Source organism: Hakea prostrata, chromosome 9 (assembly GCF_041222555.1).
Source record: "Hakea prostrata isolate BN-2017 chromosome 9, UWA_Hpros_2, whole genome shotgun sequence".
NCBI classification, from domain to species: domain Eukaryota; kingdom Viridiplantae; phylum Streptophyta; class Magnoliopsida; order Proteales; family Proteaceae; genus Hakea; species Hakea prostrata.
This window is the reverse complement of record NC_142608.1, coordinates 32440981-32464820: the sequence shown is the minus strand read 5'-3', so window position 1 is coordinate 32464820 and position 23840 is coordinate 32440981. Positions and strand designations below refer to the sequence as shown.

The following is a 23840-nucleotide window of genomic DNA, read 5'->3' as shown; positions in this document are numbered from 1 at the left end:
GATGTCATCAATGAAAACAATCACAAACTTATCAAGCACATCATGAAATACTCGGTTCATGAGGTCCATGAACACCGCAGAGCATTGGTCAATCCGAAGGGCATGACTCTAAACTCATAGTGACCATACCTCGTTCGGAAAGCTGTCTTGAAGATATCACTAGACTTCACTTTCAATTGGTGATATCCGGACCTTAAGTCAATCTTCGAGAACACAATTGCACCCTTCAACTGATCGAAGAGATCATCGATTTCGGGCAGCGGATATCTATTCTTGATAGTCAACTTATTCAACTCACGGTAGTCGATGCACAAGCGCATACTACCGTCTTTCTTTTGACGAACAAGACCGGAGCTCCCCAAGGTGACACACTAGGCTATACGAAACCTCTATCAATGAGCTCATTCAACTGATTTTGCAACTCTTTCAACTCAGTAGGAGCCATCCTATACGGAGCTTTAGATACCGGTGCAGCACTGTGGGACGAGATCAATAGAGAATTCGACATCTCTCGTCCGGGAGGCACTCCCGATAGATCATCGGGGAAGACATCAACAAAGTCGCAGCACAACTCGACTTCATCGACTCTTTTCTCCACTATACCCTTGCCTTCGATGAAGCATCATCCACTAGGGCATAGACTTGCATCGGTCAGGCAAAGCACCTTCTTACAAACCCTTCTCTTTTCACCCGAAATTCAAAGACCGGACTTCCACAAATATGGAACTGAATCTTCTTTGAGGAACAAAGGAACACAGCTTTGTGGGCTGTCAACCAATCGATTCCCAAAATAACATCGAAGTCCTTCATGTCAAGAATCACAAAATTGGCTTCCAAGTTCTTCTCACCAACCAACACGGGGACATTTAGATAACCCCTTATCTAGTTTCACAACAGACCAAGTAGGTGTACTAATCAATAAACAACTAGACAACTTCTCGGGGATTAGGTTAGTCTTCTTGATGAATGCGAGATGACATGAACGAATGAGATGCACCCGTATCAAATAAGACAAATGCAGAAATAGAAGCGACTAACAATGTACCCGTAATCACATCATGGCTTGGATCCCGCTCAAGATCTGGAAATACCGAAAACTCTACCGGAGGGAGGAGCAGGAGCACTCTTCACCACCGGGGCAGGCGTCTGTGTGCCGCTCCGGACAGCACGAGCAAAATGACCAGCTTGCTTGCGAGAGAAGCAAACAGGATTGCTGGATCCAACAGGGGTGGCTGCAACAGAGGGCTTCCGAACAAAAGGCCTTGCACTTGCACTTGCACTTGCACTTGCATTTGCTGGTGGTCGGTTTCCCGCCATACCGTTTAAACCGGCCGGGCTGCTGAAAACCCGTGTTCCGACCTACACTCTTAGCCCGAAAGGTAGGAGTGGGGTAGGGTGTAGGTCTCACATAACGACGGTCATTGCGATCCACCAAACCAGAATTCCTTGATCGCCAAGGCTTTTGCACACGAGCACTTTCCTTCTCTCGTTTCTTCCAACTTCTTCGAGTTCGCACCACTTGAGCATAGCTCACTATAGGCTGGATTGTGAGGTAAGCTTTAATGGCGGGGACGCAGTCCTTTGAAGAACTTCTTTGCTTTGGCGAGGTCTTCCTTCAAAGAATCTGGAGCAAAGAAATGAAGCTCCTCGAACTTCGTTGGTACTCCAACACAGACAAAGTTCCTTGAGTCGGAGATCATAAACTCGCCTTCCTTCGCATCCTTCACCGCCTCGGGAAAGTAGTTCATACAAAAAGCCTCTTTAAATAACTCCCAAGTTACAACTCCCGCATGCAAACCTTCCAAAACAGACGAGTGGAAATCCACCATGCATCGCCTTCTTGTTGCAACTTCGCTCAAAGAAACAAAATCTTCTCGAGCTTCCGAGCATTGCGGATGTCGGAAAGCCTTCTCCAACTCACGAAGCCACTTGTTAGGAAACAAGGGGTCCTTGGTAACTCCAAGAAAGTGGGTACTTGCATCTTCGGAAAACTCTCCATCGAAGTAGTATGAGGAGTTCCAGCTAAACCTCCCGCATTCAGGATCGCGGCATGAGGATTCACATTAGCACCAGCCCGGGTCTCATTATGCAGAGTCATGAAACCCACCAACATCCGGTTGAACCGAGCCGCTTGCTGCCTGCATCATATTGCCCATAATATTGGCAATATCTCCGAAACTTCCAACATTCGGGGCACCTGGGATCTCATGAGTACCCCGATCAGCATTTGGTATCTCACCACCTCCATGAGGTACTTCACCACCTCCCCGAGGTACTTCACCACCTCCATGACCACTGGATTCACCATGCCCACTTCTCGTGAGTAACCATTCGCAAAACCGAGAACATCAAAATACCGAATTTCGAAGATTCAACATAAACCACAAGTCCAAATGATTTGAAAACTTAAATCATGCTCAAATATATCCATATAGTCATCAAACAATATTCCATAAGGCAAAAATCACATTTTCCAAAAAATTCAACAGCAAATGAGGTCACCGTGACCATTGGTCGAGTGGTTGGTCGAGTGACCCCGTCGACCAATCAGTCGACCAATGAAGACAGTAATGCGAAAATTCGCATTATAAGCCTCATTTCCACATTCCAACCTCATTCAAACTTCTTCCAAAGGTGAGAGAGCTCTAGGGAAAATCTCCAAGAGTTCCCACAAGTGTTCTTGAGGTGATTTAGTGCTTCAACAACAACACCACAACACACCATCTTCACAAACAAAGTAAATCTCTCATTCTTCCTTCCATTTTCATCTTCTCATGCTTGCATTTCAATAAAACCATGCTTTACTTGTATCCAATGCTAGAAATCATGCTTAGGAATGCTTAGAAACATATTCCCTAGGTTTTAAACACAATGACATGCATAGACAACAAGTTTTAACACATTTGGTGCTCATCTACGCAAAGTTTTATACCGAAATCGATATCTTTAGAAAAATTTCGTTTTCTCTCAAACCGCTTGAAATTTTCGCACGAGATCAAATGCTACATGCTCAAGATGACATTGTAGATAGGTCCATACAATTTGATTTAACCAATTTCAACTTTTCAAAAATCCAATTTTGACCTAAATTGCAAAATCCCCAAATTTCTTCTTGCTGAATTTTTCGCTTTAATCCAAGTTTTCGATCGATTTTCATCAAAACAACTTCATAGACATGAAATTCCAAGTATTGCGCACATGCTAGTATGTTCAAATCAAATTTCCCCCAAATTTGAAATTTTTCCGAAAAATTACGAAAATACCCTTTTGGCTCAAATCTTAAAATAGCACTAATTGGAAATGTCTCTTGTCTCTTCCACGGATACACCATGCAGAGGGGAGGACGAGGAGGAGGTAGAGGTCGAGGTCGCATCGTAGGTGCTCTTAGGGGCGGAGGTCGGGTTCCTTTCGAGCCTAGAGAGGAGGTTAGGAGACCGGACATGTTTGACACACCTCGAGGGCCGAGTTTCGTACGAGGCCTACTTCAGCTATTGTAACATCGAGATGGGGCGTCTACTTCATTTACGCCAGCTCGAGCCTTTAGGATCCGGCAGAGGTTCGACACTTTACGGTGGACTCATCTCTTCACCGAGGATTTGCCGGTATACCGGGAGCTAGTGAGGTTGTTCTTCAGCAACCTTACTTACACAGAGAGGAGGCTAGAGGCCGGGGGACATCCACTCGGACTTGTCCTCGGGAGCAGGGTCCACCGGACTCGGATTCGCTTCTCTACCCGGACACCGGGCTGAGATCTTGGGTTCCTTACTATCCACACGAAGTGTGTGTGGATACCTGCAGGAGCAGATCCGGGACAGCCATCCGATGCCGTACGAGCTTCGCGAGATATGCTCTACGCTATGGGATAGCCGTCGATGCTACACACCGTGGACTAGCGGACGGATGACGGGCTCTGCACGTATTATCGGTCGCATAGTCGGCCGAAACATCATGCCGAAAGCCGGACATCACCATCGGGTCACGGTGATGGAGGCCTTGGTCATCTACCGCATCTACATGGGCTTCGAGATCGATCTCTCCTACATCATTCAGCAGGTCATGCTTGGACTTAGTTCTCGCGGCCTAGCATGCGGAACCTTTGCTATGGGAGGCTTCGACTTTGATCTTCGGGCATTTCGGGGGTGAGTTTCGAGGATACACCGATGGACACTAGATCACGGGGATACCCCATTGGGACTCGGACCATTCGACGGATGAGACTACATCGGTTAGAGAGATCTCCTGGTCCGGAGGGTGAGGATGATGATGAATCGGAGGATGAGGATCAGGGATCGGAGGATGGAGGAGAGGATATCGGTCCCGATAGTGATGATCAGGCCGGAGATGATACAGATATGCGCGAGGCCGAGCCCGTGCATCACGAGTTTCCTTCATCACACTTCGAGGCAGGCGGCCCTTCACATGCGGTTCGGGAGACTTCAGATCTTGGTGCACGAGATGAGATCGATGACTTCCATGCTAGAGAGGATGGAGGGTCGGACAGGAGCAGATGTACGAGAGGATGGAGTCACGACGGGATAGGATAGAGCATCAAGTGACTCGGCTAGCGAGAGGAGTTCGAGCATACGAGAGATCGGAGTAGATCACCTAGATAGACTGTACTTTAGGATTTTCCATTTATGCATTTCAGATGTAATCATTGTAAAAACTTTTGAAATTAATGAAGTTCATTTTGTTTCTCTTTAATTATTGTATGTTATGCACTTTTCTTTTCCTTGCATTAGTGTCATTTGTTCAAGTATAATTATGGTATGTTATTCGGAAATGTTACCTGTTATACCTCAAAGGTCAAGTTTCTAATTTTGTGTTCTATTATTCACTTCTAAGAGTAGAAGAGTCATTTCAGATCAATGACTCGGGAATGTTCGATTGTTGTCTTTTGTGGTTAGGATCTCCTCGAACCTTGGGCTCCGATACCAATCACCGCCCTCCCAGCCGGTACCCTATCCGGCATACCCGAGAGTGTGATCCACAGCCCGAAGATCAGGTATCGAGTGATCAACCTCCCACATAAACAATAACATAATCATGAACAATCATAACAAGAGTGCGGAAGATAAATCATAGATCCAATAATGAAAGAATGAATCATAAACGAATCAGAATAATAGATATAATCAGAGTATCAAACGGATAAGTAAAGTGAAGCAAAAATCCCACTTTACATCCAGCGGAAAAGTAGCTCTAAAGAATAAACTAGACAAAATCTAATCCCAAGTAGCAAGTACATTGGGTAACTAAATTATTCTCCACTTTATAGACGACATCCTTGTATGTATAGATCTCATAAATAGCACAAGGACGCTTCCACTCAATGGTCGGACTAAGCATCGTACGGAGCATAACCACCCGCGGGATCTTCAGAGTAATTGTGGTAACCGCAATCACCTTCCTGGAGATATGTCTCTTCGCCTTGCGCTTCCTCATAGGGACCGTCATAGTACTCGGCACGCAGGATAGTCTAACAACATTGTACAATAAAGGAATGAGTTTCAAAGAAACTCAGTAAGGCGATTAAAATCCATAATAACATAAATGGCGAGGATTCCGGAACAAACATAAATGCAATATGATATGAGACAAACAATGAATGAATGAATCTAACTCTATGGATGCTGGTCTCTATTGGCAGACATGCTTTAAGTCATAGCACCGTACTTCTTTAGGAAAGTCCACTCACATCCTCAACCATTTAAGATATCTTGGATTCTCTCACGGATCATTTCACCGGTCTTGAGCAGCCGATTGGTAATGGGTCCTTCATCCCTCGGGACAAACCTTGGCGGGGGGTTAAGTCAACACACTCTCTCACAACCATTTGGTATAAATCTTGGCGCATGTCGGGGGTAAAACCTAGCCAAATGCAAGTCTTCTACTTGGTTACATCAAGTCGGATCCGAGATACTTCCATTCCTCGTCCCCGACGATCCTTTCCGGTATCCTTCACACTAGAGTCGGCGTATCCTATGGCACCGACCAACTCGGACTACGGACTCATCAACCCTATTGATCATCCACATATGGTAAACGGGAAGCTCTCACGTCCTCTCACGGGTTGGTTACCGGTCTTAAGCGCCCCGTGAGCCCAAGTCTAACCATATGCAACCCTACCAATAAATGGCCCCCACAATGTGATTCCTGTCCTCTCACGGGTTGGTTACCGGTCTTGAGCGCCCATGAATCCCCATTGCTACCACGGGTCGTTCGGTCTCAATACCCCCTCCCGATTAGGGTCCGACATAACAGGACATCCTAGCCAAACACTACTAGACAATCCTAGATATGTCATCCAACGTTTAGGAAGGTGTCCAGAGGGCATCTCCGGGAAACATCCCATAATATTCCCGTAGTAGTCCAAGGACAGAAGTGTCGAAAGGACACCTCTCCTTTCCAAACCATACGTAAGCATACACATGCATCAATTCATATCATCACATATATGGTAACTCCATATATGGAAAGAAATCGATAATTACAATCACTTGTATAACATTGGTAAGTAAATCATACATGAATCAACTCAATATGAATAGGTAATGCTACTGTAATCAAAGTTATACTACGGTAGTATATCATTGTAAAAATCTAATTTAGGAAACATATTAATGATATTCAAATATAGAAACTAGATTCATGCTATCTATGTAATTAAGGAAATAACCATCCTTACCTTTTATAACTTGCAAAAGAATCCTAAGAAATCAAGTAAGATCTTGGCAAACTTGAGAAGAAGGTCCTAAACAAGTATATACAACATATTAGGAAGGATCCCTAACGGAAAATATATCAAAACATCCAAGCAGACCAATTCCGGGAGTTCTTTGTACTCATTGGTCGAGTGGATTGGTCGAGGTGGTCCGATCGACCAATCAGTCGACCAATGCGGATGATAGCCTATAAAATCAGAGTTTTAAGATATGAAATCCGAATTTGGTGGTTCAAAAGGATACTAATCAAGGGGTAGACTACATCAGTAGTATTCTAACATATAGGGGACTTCAAAACACTAATCAAATCAAGGTATCAAGATCCAAATTAGGAAACAAAAAGTTACCATAATTAACTCAAACATGGATCTTGGTGAATTTGAAATAGAAAACAAAGACAAGAACTATAGGAGGATGGATCATTGCTTTCGGTAATGAAAACATGAAAACATGCATAGGTCTTCATGGAATAAGGCTTAGAAGCATAAATCTAAATAAGGAAATAAAACCTACCATATATGTAACTATCATGCATCATGAAGAACACATAGTAAGGTAGAAGAGAACAACTAGAATTCTATGGATTATGGATCATGGAAAGAAAACACAACCATTAACCACTAACATGATCAATGAAAGAAGATCCAAAGAGATCGGAATTCAGATTAGAAGATTAACAGAGATTAAATCATGGTTTGATCATGAATCCTTCAAAGCTTGCAATGATCATGGTTAAGATCATTGTTCTAGCCTTAAATCCTTAGGATGATCATGAGAACATGTTCGAGAGATGTTTGCAACGGAGGATGCGGCATCTCTTCTACTGTCTCAACTCAAAAAGGAAAGAAAAACAAAGATGGAGGAGAAGAAGAGAGAGTAGACATACCTTTTGATGCAAAAAGAAGAGTTCCGACGAAGATCCGTCAAGAAAACACCAAGGATGCAAGAGAGATGACTTGCAGAGGTCTTTAGTTCGTTCAGGAGGGTTTGGAGGCGGAAAATACGAAGTGGACTCGAGGTTGGGCTTAAATAGAGCAAGAATCAACCTAATTGCCAAAGACAGCACTCATTGGTCGAGTGGATTGGTCGATGCCTGGGTCGACCAATCGGTCGACCAATCTTGCGACAAGAAGGCCAAAACAGGGAATTGAAGGTCCAGATCAAATCCAATCCTAAAGGGGTTTTGCACACAAGTCAAGTGACTTACCTAATAGGTAGAAATGCCTTCAAACCAAGATAGAGAGCACTCCAAGTCCATCAACTAATTAGATCTTCATCCGGATTCGGTTTCCATAAATAGAACCTCATCATCAACCTTCATGGATTCAAACCGGGCCCAGCCCGGGGGGGCCAACCCCCGGGGGGGCCAAGGGGGGAGTGATTAGACCAAGGGGGGGGGGCGGGGATCCACGGTTTTGTCCCATCAATAATAATAAATGCAAGTAAAGACAATCACGAGCAGGAATAAGTTCCATAATCAAATAAAAGGATTATGGAGTCCAAATACTCCAATAAAATAATCAAGGAAAGAAACAAATGATCAAAAGAATATGAGTCTAGCGGGAAGCAATAAAAGAATTAAATGATTTTCTTTCCAATTTCTTTCTCTAAAGCTAGATAATGTTTCTCATGTATTTCAAGAAAAGGGGTCCTCCTAGTTCTTTTCCATACGATAGGCACAGCTTGAGCAACTTTGTCTCCCCTCACGCCCATCAATGGGTGCATATAAGCGTATTCCATGCACTCGCCGAGAGAGCTCTACTCGGAAGGCTCTCTCCATTTCCCATTGCCGGTGCCACATCTTCTTCATACGAGAAGGCTCCTTCATGGGAAACCAATCCATCTTCCAGAACAGATAACCTCCATGTAAAAAAGTAGGAATGCAAATATAACATAACAAATAAAGAAATGAGGTTACGATGAACTCGGTGAGAATCAACAATAGATTCTCATCCATATATTAAACCATCGGAAATGCATATATGATATGTATGAGTGAAAGTATGAATACCGCTAAGATCTAACTAAGCAAGTTTCCTAATAGTTGACATGCTTTAAGATATACACCAACCCTCCTTTGGGTAGGTCTATTCACTCACCGGCAAATGACTGGCTACCTCTGACAAGGATCTGTGGGTAAAATGGAAAGTACACCGTCTCTCAAACCATGGGCTGGGGTTAAGTCAACACTCTCTCTCACCACACCCATTGGCACATGAGTACTAGAGCATGTATGGGGTTTCTAATTCAATGCAAGTCATAATGGTAACATACTACATGATAAGTCCAAATACATCCCCTATGGCACTAACCAACTCGGGTTAGGTATCCTTGGCAACATTGGAAATGAGAACCCTCATGGATTTGGCTACCGCTATTGGAAGTGCATTCCATAACCCTATGGTCATCCACATATTGTTGGGGGCGGAATGCTCTCACACGACTCCTCCACAACACCCGGTCCTCTCCTTGGACGTCCATGAGCCCAAACCTAACAATGCAACCCCTCCATTGTATGACCAATAATGAACCCTTGAGTCTTCGCATGGAATTGGTTAACCCGCTGTAGGATGAAAAGCAGTCACCTCACCGTTGTCACGGGTCATCAAACTTAATTCAAGTACCAAAAGGGTAGTAGTATGTGGTGCCTAGCCTTGCAACTCTAGACTCTACCTAGGTATGTCATCCGGTAGTTTGATAGTCTTTGCGGAGACATAGCGAGCATGTGTCCCCCCACGACCCTCGATATCTCGAAGCCAGATATCCCAATGGAATACCCTTTCCATTAGAACCACAAGTACATATTTGAGGGATGGGGATTTTTTTAAAATTAACCTAAACAACCCAATCTAATGTAATATTACAATTGAAGAGTCCTAAATACAATTATATCTAAGAAAGAAAAGATAACAACCTAACTAATTATCGAATCGCTACTCTTGCAGTTACCTACAAAACAAAAGAAAAAGAGATTAGTTAAATAAGCAAAGAAAAAAAATTAAAAACACTAAAATTACTCTAAAAATTATGCCTAATTGACAAAAATCAATCCTAGCAACTGTGCTTTGGTTCCCCGGCAACGGCGCCAAAATTTGATCGTATCGCTAACCAATCAAAAATAAAATCCTATACTAATCTAGCAAGCAGAAAGTACGGGGTCGAACTATGGGGAACTGAAAGGCTAAGTCACTAAAATTGAATTTAACAAAACTAAATTTAAACTAAATCTATTAATTAATGCAAAAACTTAAACTATGAATATGTGAAGATCTTTGGGATTTCGAATCCCCAATGCTTTTCCCTAACTGATAACTCTACACTTCAAAGTAAATTAGGGATGGTCTTCCTAGGTATGCCCTATCTTCGCAAGACTATCGTCCTTCACGGAAGCTTGGCACGCTTAGTTCGCTGAGCTATAAAACATCTTTGGCCAAACTCAAACACAATCAACTAGAAGAGATAGAACAATCAAATTAATGAAATAAGCATGGTTCATCTACATCCCAAAGAAAAGGAACTAGCTACTCATTATCACAAAGTTCATAAGAAAAATAAAGATGAAACATAGGGAGAGAGAGAGAGAGAGATGTGGTCTTCTTCAGCAATGAGAGATGAGAGCCGCATTCGCCGTCTTCCCTTCTCTGTGGTTGGCTTCTCTTTTATGTCTCCCGCACACAATGAATCCCTTCTCTTTACCCATCGATTTGACCTTTATTCTTTCGGATTTTGGAAAAACTCAAAACTGGAAAGTTGTAGTTATTTTCAATATCGTTCCATAGCATCTTGAATCACTGCAATCCAAGATTGTACGAGAGAGATATGCCCAAAATACTAAAGGTAGGTCTGTTTACCCGATTTTCAGATTTATTACCAATTTTGTTCCTTAGACCTCCACATGTTTCCAATTTGGCTAAGATCTCACTTTTCATGATTTCTTGGGCAGCAAGATTGAATGCCATGATTTAAAATCCACCAATATCTAATATATTTGCCAACTTTACTCCATATTATCTCTAATATCCAAAATCACCTTATTCCTGAAAAATACACAAAAATACTCAATTAGCTCTCTTTAATTAAATAAGTATGGGGAATTAAATCAAATAAATAATGGTAAATGCATGCTTATCATGTCATCAGCCAACCAAGGGCGCTTCTAGTGGCAAAATCCTCCAGCTCCATGGAAGGAGTGGAGGAGGATGCCAAACAAGCACTAGAGTTGAAAATACGAGCGGCACCTGCGGGGACCACATTTCCCTCAGATGCCCGAAGGGTCTTCATCATGGAAGAAGACTCCAGCGTAGTTCCAGCAGGGGCGTCAACAGTGCAAGCAACGACGGAGGGGGCCATGTCCTCCTTAGAAGACTGAACAGTCTCTCTAGGCAGAGGAAGTGTGGGAGAAGCATCAGCAGAAACTGTGGGAATCTAATTTGAAGATTCACCAACAGCAATCTCCCCACGTTTAGAAGATTCGCCAACGGCAATCACCTCAAAGGGAACAACCTCCGTCAATACTGGGGCAGTCTTTTTGCATGAATTCACCCTAATATAATCCAAGTTAATTCTTGGAGGCACTGAAAATGCAAAAAGCAGCATCAGTACGAGAATCTAACAATTTATAGCAGAAAAGGGAAAACCCTAGATTTTTGTTGAACAAATGAAGTAAATAACACCAATCAAGGAACTTCCGTAATGAGTAAACCCCAAGTATGAATACTGTGGAGATTACTCAGGGAGAAGAAGAAGTTCGTTCGTGACAAAACTGAATGACGGAGCAGATGACTTACTTGTTCAGGTTCTGATCGAAGATATTGTTGGAGGACAGGAGTACAGAGACAGTAAAGGAAGACAAAATATTACTTTGCAAATATATCAGACAGAAATAACTTGCAAATAGCGAGATAAGGATGAAACACCCTTAAGGAACTTAAATAGCCTCAAGGAGTGATGCGACGGTTGAAAGCCCAAGTTAATCAAGAGACAGGATGGAAGAGACGCTTCGAATTCCTAAAAATGCAGGATCAATGGTCAGGGGATAACGGCGTTTCAAATTCGAAACTTGAAAGCTGAACTAGGTTTCCACGTGGAACAGTGTGCACCTGATACGAGGATATTGCCAAATATCAACCGTCGCACTAATGTTAAATAATAGAGTATTTCCAATTCCTTGGGAAGAACAACTTGTATACGAATACAAGGAAACGTTTGGGCTTCGTCATAAAGGAGGAGCAGTTGGGAGATAAAGTCCAAGTGACATAAAAGGTTCGAAAGAATCAGATTGACCAAACGCATCTCTCCCGAACACATTTCTCTGATGTCCCGAGCGTTGTCTTCAATTAAGGTATAAGTTAATCTACATAATAACTTATCTCATTCTTGCATGAGGAAATAAACAACTCTCTGAGTACGATATGAGAAAGTATTATGGCAATCATTGAAAGAGTTCGAGAACGAGAAGATCGTGAGGGCGCGAAGAAGACGACGAGGTTTCAAAATTCAAGACAAAGAGAATGAAACCTACGAAGACAACGAACCGCTTTTAAGCACCCGCACGAGTGTTCGAGGACGTGTATGATCAAGATGAATTGAATATCAACGATCGAGATTCGGAGACGGTTTGAAAGTTTGAACTCACGATCAAAAACGGGCATTTAGAAACCATCGTTTTGATTTCGTGAGCAACGATAGTTTTGGCTGCAGAAGACGCGTGGCGTCACCCCCACAAAAAGTGAGAATACTCACAATGCTCGAGGAAAAAGCGGGACAGCCGCATTAAATGTGATATGACATTTAATGGGTTGGGGATTATGCAAAACTATTGTTCGATGGAAAACCTAGTTAAAAACCAAGCCCTCGGGATCTACCGAACGCTTGGTCTGGGGGGCTCGTGATACGAAGAAAATATAACCGAACCTGGTTCAATCTTGGTTCGACCCTTGACTCCAGTCGAGATGAAAGGAATTGACTCGCTTCCGAGCGAGCCGGGTCCAGGAGATAGCTTGCTGAGGAAGAAAACTAACTCAGTCACAAGCACGCCCTAATCCGATACGATCGGAATAGGTTAATCAACGACCTAAAGACGGCTAGCAGTATTCGGCGGCTGTCACTCATCGCTATCATATGGATAACCACCAGATAACGATCGTATTATCATAAGAGTCATCTACTAGTCCAAACTAGTAGAAGTCTATTACTCAACGGATCTATCTTTTAAGATCCAACGACTATCCGAAGAAGGCTCAAATACATCCAACGAAGAAGATTCGAATGTACACTCTATATAACACATCACCTACTCACAAGGTAAAGGACGGATACACAGATTGTCTCGTTATTCATTCCTTAGCTCTGTGCTCTAGCAGAGTCGTTTGTGATTAAGTTCATCAACTGACTTAGCCTTCGGAGGTGGACTCTCGATCCTAGCGGTCGGGCCACATCTGACGCTTGTTTTTGCAGGTCAATTTCAGGGTATCTAAGGGCTAAGCAGATTTTGGATGCCTCAGCAATGGACCATCCATTTCCTTGTTGATGTGTGCCATGTGTCCTAACAGCACATCAAATGGTTGAAATCCATTTATCAGTCACATCAATTAACTCTTTGATGTGATTTACAAATGGATCTCAACCATTTGATGTGATGTTGGGATACATCACACACATCTACAACTTGGTTATATTTTAGTTCAGTCTCCATAATTAGTTCTTGTAATAATAATTTCAAGTTGTGTATGTTTTTTATTAAGCGAATCTGTCAATGCTTTGCTTGCAAGAAATTTAAATTGTAAACGATTACTGAAGTGAAACAGAAAGGATTATAATTCATCAAAGACCAAATATCAAGAAAAAAGAGAATATAAAAGGGCTTATGACATTGTTATCATGCACATATGTGGATTCAATTGGTCTACAAGTCTTGTTCTTCCTATCCTTTCAGCCACTAGACGAACAAACGATCGTATTTCAATAAAATTTTCATGAGCCAACTGCTCACTTGCCCACTTGCCCACTTGCCCACTCTCTCATTATTTATCACACAACTTGCTCTTTAATATTTTTCTAAAGACAGAATCTTGGTACCAAAAAAAATAAAATTAAGACAGAATCTTCGTACCAAAAAAATAAAATAAAGACAGAATCTTAATATAAAAACCCTAAATGGAAAGTTATAAAACCCCATATCGTTAGAGAACAGTTCTTACTCCTAACCATATAAATATCAAATCAAATTACAGCAGAAAACGAAAGGTTTCATTGCAAAGCTCGAGAAAAAGGTAGTCCTGTCTTCTCTGATGTCTCTGTTCTTCTGCTCTTTCTTTATGTGATTGTTGAGAATCGACCAATCGGTAATGTAGGAATCTGAATTGGAGTGGCACCATTCGTTATCCTCGGCTGCTAATTGGATTTTGAAAGTTGTAGTGGTGTTAAAGAGATTCAGATCTGTTGCAAACTGCTCTTGAGTTTAGGTATTCTCCATTCTCCCAAGTGCTTGCTGTTCTCTATTGATAAATGTGATAGTCTTACCATCGATTTTTAGTTTTTAGGCTTGTGTAAGAGCAAGAACGTCTTCTATAATTTTGTCAATTTTAATTCGGAATGCGAAGTTCTCGATTGAGCGCATTTCTGTTTTTCTTTTCTGTTAAAGTTGCTTCTGTCTGAAATCTCTGAATCTCTGGTGCTGATTTCGAGATTATGGATTTAATGAAGCAGGAAAGAAGATATTCTGCTTTAGACTGAAGCTAACCAATTAAGTGAAGATGAGAGTGGCAGTGATCGGAGCAGGGATTAGTGGACTGATCTCTGCGTACGAACTTGCGAAAGCAGGAGTGAAGGTGGTGTTGTATGAGAAGGAGGATTACTTGGGAGGCCATGCCAGAACCGTCACCGTCGACGGCGTCGATTTGGATCTCAGCTTCATGGCCTTCAACCGCGTAAGTTCTTCTTCTCCTTCAGTCCTCTCTCGGTCTTGCGCTTTTAGGTTTTGTTTCATTGCATGGTTTCATTGCATGGTTTCGAATTGCTCACGTTGCATCCAAAGTCGCAAAAGGATAATGTTCGCTGACCACCGCTGTCAAACGTCAACTCGGAAATTTAGCCAAATATAATATAATTGGAATGGTAAAATTGTTTAATTTTGAGCAAATAAAATTGAATGGTAATATTCGAATCTGAAACAGCATAATACTTTTCATTTTTTCTTCTTTAATTAGTAACTTTATATTAATAAGTGGGGACTATTACATAGGAGTGTAAACGGTTCGGTTGGGCCTGTTTCGATCGGGCCTAAGGGTTTCGGGCTGAAAAATACTCAACCCAAACATAGCTCATTAAGAAAATAACGGTTTCAAGCCGGTGTCTGGTTTGGGTTCGGGCTCACTAACTGTTTGGGCTAACGGTTTAGAATTGGGTTTACTAACGGTTTGGGTTTGGTTTTATTAGCAGTATGTTTTGAGTACCTTGTTGATATGTGAAATTTATCAAGAGTATGTCAACACATAAAAGCATTAAGTTATCTCCAAGTCTTTTGTGTTAACTTTTTTTCTATAAAGAAATAAAACTTAAAGAACTAATATACAAAAGAAAGCTGACATCTTCATGAATTTTAGTGGGTTGTATTTGCTTATTTTCGTCCCCCTTTTTTACACTTGTAAAAATGGATCAAAGTAAAGCATTAAAAGATTTTTAAATGATAATACACTTGCTAAATATTTACTAAGCCCATCTTCCAAATGGCGAAAGCTTTGACAAGCTTGATGTTTGCATATTCCAAAGCAAAACAATTAAGGAAAACAATGGATACTTGGGGGTTTTATTGTCTTTTACATTTAAATTTAATTTATTTTATTTTTTTATAACAGGTTTAACGGGTTGGTTCGGGTTGGTTTTGGGCCAAACGGTTCAAGCTAACGGGCATACACACGGGCTGGCCCGGCCCAACCCAAACCATTGTGGGCTGAGGTTGTTCAGCCCAAACATAGCCCATTAAGCTTCGGTTTGACCTGGTTCGGGTTATAGCGGGCCGGTTCAGTCCGGTTTTAATGGTTCATATTAGGTTTTGACACCCCTACTATTACATATAGAGTTTGAATATGTGATTCTGACGGAGATGTGCTCTCAGACCACAAAATATGGAGGGTCGAACCACTAGGTAAGCTTCCGGACCACAAAATAGGGAGGGGCCACTAGGTATGCTTCCGGACCACAAAATATGAAGGGTCGAACCACTAGGTAAGCTTCTGGACCACAAAATAGGGAGGGGCCACTAGGTATGCTTCCGGACCACAAAATAGGGAGGGGCCACTAGGTATGCTTCCAGACCACAAAATAGGGAGGGGCCACTAGGTATTGGTGTGGATCCCGTTCCCTCTTGATTTTTTTTCTTTTTCTGTGGACCCCACTTGATTTTGTGGCTGAGATGTGTAAGGATAACATTTTATGCTTTAGGGTAATGATTCAGACTCTTACATATATCACTTGGAGAGTTGAATTTATGACCTCTTCCCCAAGAGGTACAATTCATTATTGATATAGAGCAATCCATATATAGTTGAATGTTTCCACTTTAGCTATATGTACCAATGTATATCACACAGGTACGAAAATTCATCCTTTTTTATATGAAAAATCATTGATGTTTTTCAATCAAAACCAGAAACCTTAGCGAGAGAAAATTATTATAGGAAATTTAATATCAATTTTGGGTACAATCAATAAAAGGTTGTTTGGAAAAATAGATTACTTGAACTAGGACATTCAAAAGATAATAATAATAAAGAAAAAAAAATTCTGAGACATCTGGATTATGACATCCACTATCTATAAAACTTTAGAATTATAATTTAAAAGTAAGTTCTGATTCATTTGAATATAAAGTGACAAGGTCTTAAAGAAACCTTAAGAAAATAGAAAGAATCTTTGACCTCAAATAAACAACTACGTAAAACTTTTTTTTTTGAATCCAAAGAGTTTATATATAAGGGTGGGGGGAATATTATTAATATGGGTGCAAACCGAGGACCTCCCTGTGGGAGGTTGGGCTTTTAACCGCTCTACTAATCCACCATTGACCGTAAAACTTAATTCAATTGACAAGATGTTGCTAGAAGACCAATTATTTGACAAAAATATTAAAAAATATATATATGATTTTCTCACTATTAAAATTATCTTATAATGTCTACCATAAATAATAATTAATTAAAAAACTTATCAATAAGAACAAAGCCTAGTGCTACAGAACTCTTCGAATCCCATTTCTCTATTCTCCTCTTTTTGTTCCACATTATAAGCTCATGCTTAGAGGATTAATTATGGCTTGAATAAGCCGACTTATGCCCTTTATTCTCAAATCGAAGAAAAAAAAAATTGGATAGTAATAATAATTTTTTTTATTATTTTTCAAACAATTTGAACAATTTTCTATTCTACTTGGAAGCTTTTATTTTCCATATCAAAATAACAAGGCTGCTGATTAGTTGTCTAAGAGACGGCTAATTGGAAGAGTTGATCTGGTCTTTTTCAATGATCCCCCACAAGAAATGACAGACATCCTTAGAAAGGATTTTTTCAAGAATTGTACTTTTGTTTGATTTGGTTTTGTTTTTTTCGTCTTTTGACCCCATTTTGTAACAAATAAAAATGATTTTAGAATATAAAATGACCTTTATTTGAGCCTGAATCTTTTTGAACTGTGTACTTGCATTTAAAGGGTAACGCTTCTTTACCAAAAACAAAGAAAAGGTTAACCCTTGAAGTCAAACAAATTGGATACGATACATATCAACCTATTGTGTTCAAACTCAGGCCTAAGCCACCAACATGTTAAATGGGCCTTGACATCTCAACGCATCAAATGCTTGTAAGAGTTGGTCCCCTAGATTTTGTCATGGATTCCTCAGTTCCCTGTGATGGGCCTTTATGGAGCCCTTGATTTGTTTGACATGATCGGCTAGGTGACTTGTGTTTTTATGGAGCCCTTGATTTTTTCACTAGCTTGATTTCTTTAAGAATAAAATTACAGGCATTTTAATAAACACCTATCAACTATTCTTAAAGATCATTGTAGTTATATTATCTTGGTTATTGAGAATCCGATTATACACCACTAGTCAACCAATTGAGAATAAAATTGTCTATTATCATAGAGCCCAACAGATTTTTTTCACCAATAGAGAAAAATGTTACTGACAGAACCAAATTTAAGTAAATGTTAAAAAGAATGGGCCCCAAAGTGAAAATGAAGAAAACGAAAATAATTGGAAAGTAGAAATTTGTTACTTGGAATTTCTAAAATGGGGAATTGCTTGGGTTTGATGGATAGGTAACGTATCCAAATATGATGGAGTTCTTCGAGAGTCTTGGAGTGGAGATGGAGGTTTCGGATATGTCATTCGCAGTGAGCTTAGACAAGGGTCAAGGTTGCGAATGGGGAAGCCGAAATGGGTTATCTAGCTTGTTTGCGCAGAAATCTAATGCATTCAGTCCTTTCTTCTGGAAAATGCTTCAGGAAATATTTAAGTTCAAGACTGATGTTCTCGAGTAAGTTCTTCTTCTAACTTGACTTAATTCTAACTTAATTCTAATTGGTCCAACTTGAGCTAGCTTTTTATCTCCTTTTCGTTTATAGCTTCAATAGCTATGGGTCTTTTTTTTTTTTTTTTTTTGATACAACAATAGCTATGGGTCTTGTTATGTCGAAAATACTTTTTCCTTTTCCTGTTAATTACACTGAAAATAATTCACATACAAGAAATCAGTTTTTCTCCATCTAGACAAGCCATCCCCCCATCCTTCCACCCTCATTGTTGGGTTGACATAGGCCTATCTATGCACCATGTGTATCTGTGCACCGTGTGCAAGCCATTTGTGAGATGGGGGATGGGAGGACGGACTGCCCGGGTGGAGAGAATCTGGACTACACATACAAATTGTAAATTCCAAAAAAGTGAATGCCTATGAGAACATAACATCAGGAAAAAGAGAAAAGAGAAGCATCATATTAGATGAACAATACGTTACACATGATACCCTCATACATCGAGAAGTTGAGTAATTAAACTAAGATCGGGAAGGGTCGGCCCTGGCTGGCCTATGGCCTAAACCAAAATCCATGCAACCTATATCAGGGCCAATTTATTTGTAACCAAAACCAAGCCCTTCAGATGAAAATTTGGTTCAGGGTGAGTTTGGGCGGGTTCTATTGACAGCCACCCCACGACCACAAGGTGGCTCCTTGCTGTTTATCTGTTTTAGCAAAGCCACGTCGTGTCCCGGCACCCTGTAACCTTTTGCTCTCTCTTCCCTCCTTTTCCTAGGTAGCTCTCACCTCTCAACAGTGTGGTTCTTGCTTCTTGATCCAACATCATATTCCGACAGTATTGATGATTTATTACTGGATACAAAAGAATGGTCGATCACGGTTTTGTGGGATTTGTGCAATTTGAAGTAGTCTCAATCTAGAGTGTGTGAAGCTTGAGAATATGAACATCGACTTGAATGTCCAAGATTGAAGGGAGGTATCATCGGACAAGCCAAATTTAGCAGATTTTTCCGTTAATTAAAGAGTGCCTCTGATACGGGAAAAATATGAAGAAACCGGGTTCACCCTCGGTTCAACCCTTGACCTCGGTCAGGAAAGATTTGACCGTTTTAGGTTCGAATGAACCGGATTTAAGGGTAGGATGCTAAGGAAGAAACCTTGCACGTTCAGAAGGCAAGCACACACCCAGGAATCTCGGGATGGATAACCCACCAAGAGGCGGTTATTAGCGCTTCGGAAGCAGACAATCGTGCAAATTGGGGTAACTGCCGCACCCGCAACAAAGGATCGTGTGATTAAAGGAAGTTGTCCATCACCCCACGATTAGGTCTAACCGTAAAGATCCGATGGCTACCAGAAGAAGGCTCGAACGAGTTCAACAGACAAGATCAGAAGGTAAAAACTATATAAGTCATAACCTACGTACAAAGAAGGTAACTGAATCGTATTAAAACTTTTGCTTTGCAACTAGCCAAAGCCTTTATGATCAGTTCATCAACGGACTTAGCCTTCGGAGGTGGCCTCCCAACCCCCACGGCTGGGCCACATCTGACGATTGTTTTGCAAGTCATTCATCAATGATCTAAGGGCTGAGCAGATTTTGGACGCATCATTTGGCGCCATCGTGGGAAATGCTTGAGAAAGTCATGGTTACCGGAGTCGGCGACGCGACGGTTGCGGCGGCTCAACAAGAGCCTAGCACTCGACTCCTAGAAGGGAACGATCCAAAAGATATCCCTGAAGGAAGTCGTGCTCGTGAAGTGGGTGAAGATGGAGGATTGGGGCGTAACGAACGCTTGAACCCCCCAAATCCTCTCCAACAACAATTGGATCAAATGCAGCTCTAGTTTATGGAGATGAACCAGACGCTTCGTACATTGGTCAGGTAGGTGGTGGCTCCCCAGGCTCTTGACCAACAGGAGGCTAGAAGGCTTGTGGGAGAGGCAGAGATGCTTATACGGCCACCGCGAGGGCATTCCCACAAGGAGATGGGCAACCAGCTGAAGGCCAAAATTATGGCCAAAACTTGCAGGGGGATTCCCGAGGGCGAAACAGAGAATTGAGAACTGGGGATTTACCCAAAAGGGATGATCGGCATGAACAACCTCAAACGAGCCGAACCCAAACATTAACGAGATTGGACAAAGGAGTACGCACTCACTCGCCAACCTCCAAACGTTCGGGTCAAGAAAGCATTCGGATCGGTGGTGGACGTTCGATGCACATTGGTCAAGAGCTTGCTGATATCAATCAGAGGTGGGGACAACATTCCCGAGGAAGGATGACTGATGACATTTATTCGGTCATCAAAAAGACCCCATTCGTTGAAGCTATAACTGGATTTGAGTTTCCTTACAATATCCGGCTCCCAACTTTCTCCTCGTTCGACGATTCAGGAGATCCCATTGCCCATATTAGCTACTACCAGCAGACTATGGCATTAGCTGGTAACTCTGATGAAATCATTTGTAGAGTGTTCGGTTCCTCCTTGACTAGGGCAGCACAGAAGTGGTTTTTGAATCTTCCTTCGGGAAGAATTGTCGATTTTGAGGAATTGGCACGAAAATTTATCGGTCGCTTCTAGAGTGGAATTCAAACAAGAAGACGGAGAAACTCTATTCACTATTAAGCAAGGGAAGAACGAATCAATTCGGGAATACCTGAAGAGATTCAACAAGGTCACTATGGAGATCGAGAATTTGGATGAGCAGTGTGGCTGAAACTGCTTTGTTCCTTTGGACTTACAAACCAGAGGCTTCTGGAGTTATTACTTCAGGACATGCCAACTACCTACGCCGAGTTGGTGCAAAGATGTCAAAAGCAAGCAGAGGTGAACAAAATTCTGGATGCGTGCCAAGGGGAAACAAAGACCTCTAACAAAGAACAGAAGGCTCCTGAAAGAAAACAGAACCCAAAGCAGCCCAATCATGATCGGGTGAGGAAACCCCGTTCGGCATGGAGGCAGCGTTCCCTCGACCAAAGTAAGTACACACCATTGAATACTCCTCGGTTGGAAATTTTGAATACCATAAAAAATCAATATATTTTGAAATGGCCACCAAAGGTCATATCTAAGCCAGGAGAGTGTAACATGGAGAAGTATTGTCATTTTCATAAAGATTACGGGCATTACACCAATGAGTGTAGACACCTGAAGGCTGATATTTGAGAGATTGATATCTCAGGGGCATCTCTCCAGTTTTATCAAAGGGCGACAAACTGAGCCAAGAATAGCTGTTGAGAAAAGGGAACATTTGGGAAGCCGAGATCGACGAGTCAAGGTTCCCAAATCAAAGAAGGGAAAGGAGGTGATTGATGCTAGCCAATCCCCTATCCTAACTATATTTGGAGGACCTGAACCGAAGTCCCTTCGAAAGCTGAAGGCCAAATCCAAGTTCGTTGGGACTGGAGAGACGCAAAAATGGAAGAGGCCAAATGGTGAAAGTTCGATTACCTTTGATGATGAAGACGAAAGAGGTGTATGTACACCTCATGATGATGCCATAGTAATCAAGGTGGAGATCGGGCGCTAGGAGGTGTATAGAGTACTGGTCAATACACGATCTTCGGTAGATCTTTTGTCCTACGAAGCTTATCAGTTATTGAAAGTTGAGAAGGACTTAATGAAGCTGTCGTCTACACATTTGTATGGGTTTGCTGGTTCGTCACCCATAGCCGAAGGATCAGTTCAACTGGACCTTTTGGTCGGAAATCTCCCCAAGGAAACTACGATTCTGGTGAATTTCCTGGTGGTTCGGGAGCTTTCGGCATATAATGTCATTCTCGGCAGGCCATCCTTAACAAAGCTAGGTGTTGTTGTTTCAACGAAGCATATGAGGATCAAATTCCCAACTGATAAGGGAATTGGTCAAGTATCTTCCGATCAAAGAATCTCCCGACAATGCTATGTGGCGTATCTAAAGGACAAGGATGGACCAAAGAAGGTCAAGGCATTACCGATTGAAATACGTGACGATCAGGACGAAGATGAAATGCAAAGGCCTGAGCCGATGGAGAAGTTGGAACGAATCCAACTGGATCCCGATGATGAAAAAAGAACAACTCATATTGGATCCGAACAACTGGAGGAATTCAAGTCAAAACTAAAGAATTTCCTTCAGGAAAATAAAGATGTATTCACATGGTCTGCTGAAGACATGCCAGGAATAGATCGAAAAGTGGCGGAACACAAGCTTTGGATAGACCCAAAGGCAAAACTTGTGGTCCAAAGGAGAAGGAACTTCTCAATGGAGAAGCACAAAGCTATCAAAGGAGAAGTTGAGAAGTTGAAGAATTCAGGGTTCATTGAGCCTAGTGAATGCCCGACTTGGTTGGACAATATGGTAATGGTCAAGAAGGCAAATGGGAAATGGAGGATGTGTACTGATTACACAGACCTCAACAAGTCTTGCGTGAAGGACTGCTATCCCTTACCCCGAATAGATCTCTTAATAGATGTCACAGCAGGATATGAAACCCTGAGTTTAATGGATGCCTATTCGGGGTATAACCAGATCCTAATGAGTCAAGAAGATGAAAAGTTCACGTCTTTCATGACCAATCGTGAAAGTTTTTACTACAAAGTCATGCCGTTCGATCTGAAGAATGTGGGAGCTACTTATCAGAGAGCAATAAACAAGATCTTCAAGGATCTGATCAGGAAGAACATGGAGGCTTATGTGGATGATATGTTAGTGAAGAGTGTGGCACTTTCGTGACATATTGCTATCTAGCAGAGGGATTTTAAATACCAAATGCAACTGAACCCAAAGAAGTGTGCGTTCGGCGTATCCTCGGGAAAATTCTTGGGGTTTATGGTATCTCAAAGGGGTATAGAGGCTAATCCATCCAAGATACAAGCTTTGATCAACATCGAACCTCTGAAAACCGTTTAGGATGTGCAATGTCTAATAGGGAGAGTGGTGGCATTGAATCGCTTTATATCACAGTCGGGGGAGAAGTGTCTTTCTTTCTTCAAAGCTTTGAAGGATTTGAGGGGGAGTAAGGAAACACGATGGACTGACGAATGCCAAAAGGTGTTCAAAAACTTGAAGGAAACACTCAGCAGACCACCTCTCTTGTCTCGACCGGAGAACGGTGAAACTTTGCAAGTCTACTTGGCCACATCTCACTCGGCCGTGAGTGCAGTTCTCGTTTGGGAGAAGAAAAGGAAGCAATGGCCAATCTACTACATTAGCCATGTACTCCTTGATGCAGAAACGCAATACTCACAAATCGAGAAGCAGGTATTGGCACTCATGATGGCAGCAAGGAAATTAAGGCCATACTTCCAGGCACATCCAATAGAGGTGTTAACTACTTTCCCTTTGAAAAAAGTTCTCTATAAGCCTGATCTATCTGGAAGAATGATGGCATGGTCAGTTGAGCTTGGGGAATTTCAAGTAAATTTCAAACCTCGCACAACAATTAAAGCCCAAGCACTAGCGGATTTTGTCGTGGAAACTAGAACTCCCGTGGAGGAAGAAACTGAACTGAGTATCCCAAACATGTGAGAGGCTTACGTAGACAGTTCAAGCAATAAGCATGGAGCTAGAGCAGGAGTCCTACTCAAGAGTCTA

At 41.8% G+C, this 23840-nt stretch overlaps 1 protein-coding gene across 2 annotated transcripts; it reads left to right on the top strand.

Moving 5' to 3' along the window:
• The first annotated feature begins 13912 nt into the window (after window positions 1–13912).
• LOC149005124 (protoporphyrinogen oxidase 2-like) lies at window positions 13913–19859 on the top strand. Of its 2 annotated transcripts, none has more exons than XM_089169114.1 (4): window positions 13913–13996; window positions 14078–14188; window positions 14433–14653; window positions 18043–19859. In XM_089169114.1, the coding sequence occupies exons 3-4, from the start codon at window positions 14480–14482 to the stop codon at window positions 18262–18264; spliced, it is 396 nt and encodes a 131-aa protein (XP_089025240.1). In that variant the 5' UTR covers window positions 13913–13996; window positions 14078–14188; window positions 14433–14479; the 3' UTR covers window positions 18265–19859. The 2 variants fall into 2 exon arrangements, with proteins under 2 accessions (XP_089025240.1, XP_089025241.1); XM_089169115.1 differs by having other exon boundaries at window positions 14430–14653.
• Window positions 19860–23840: the final 3981 nt, after the last annotated feature.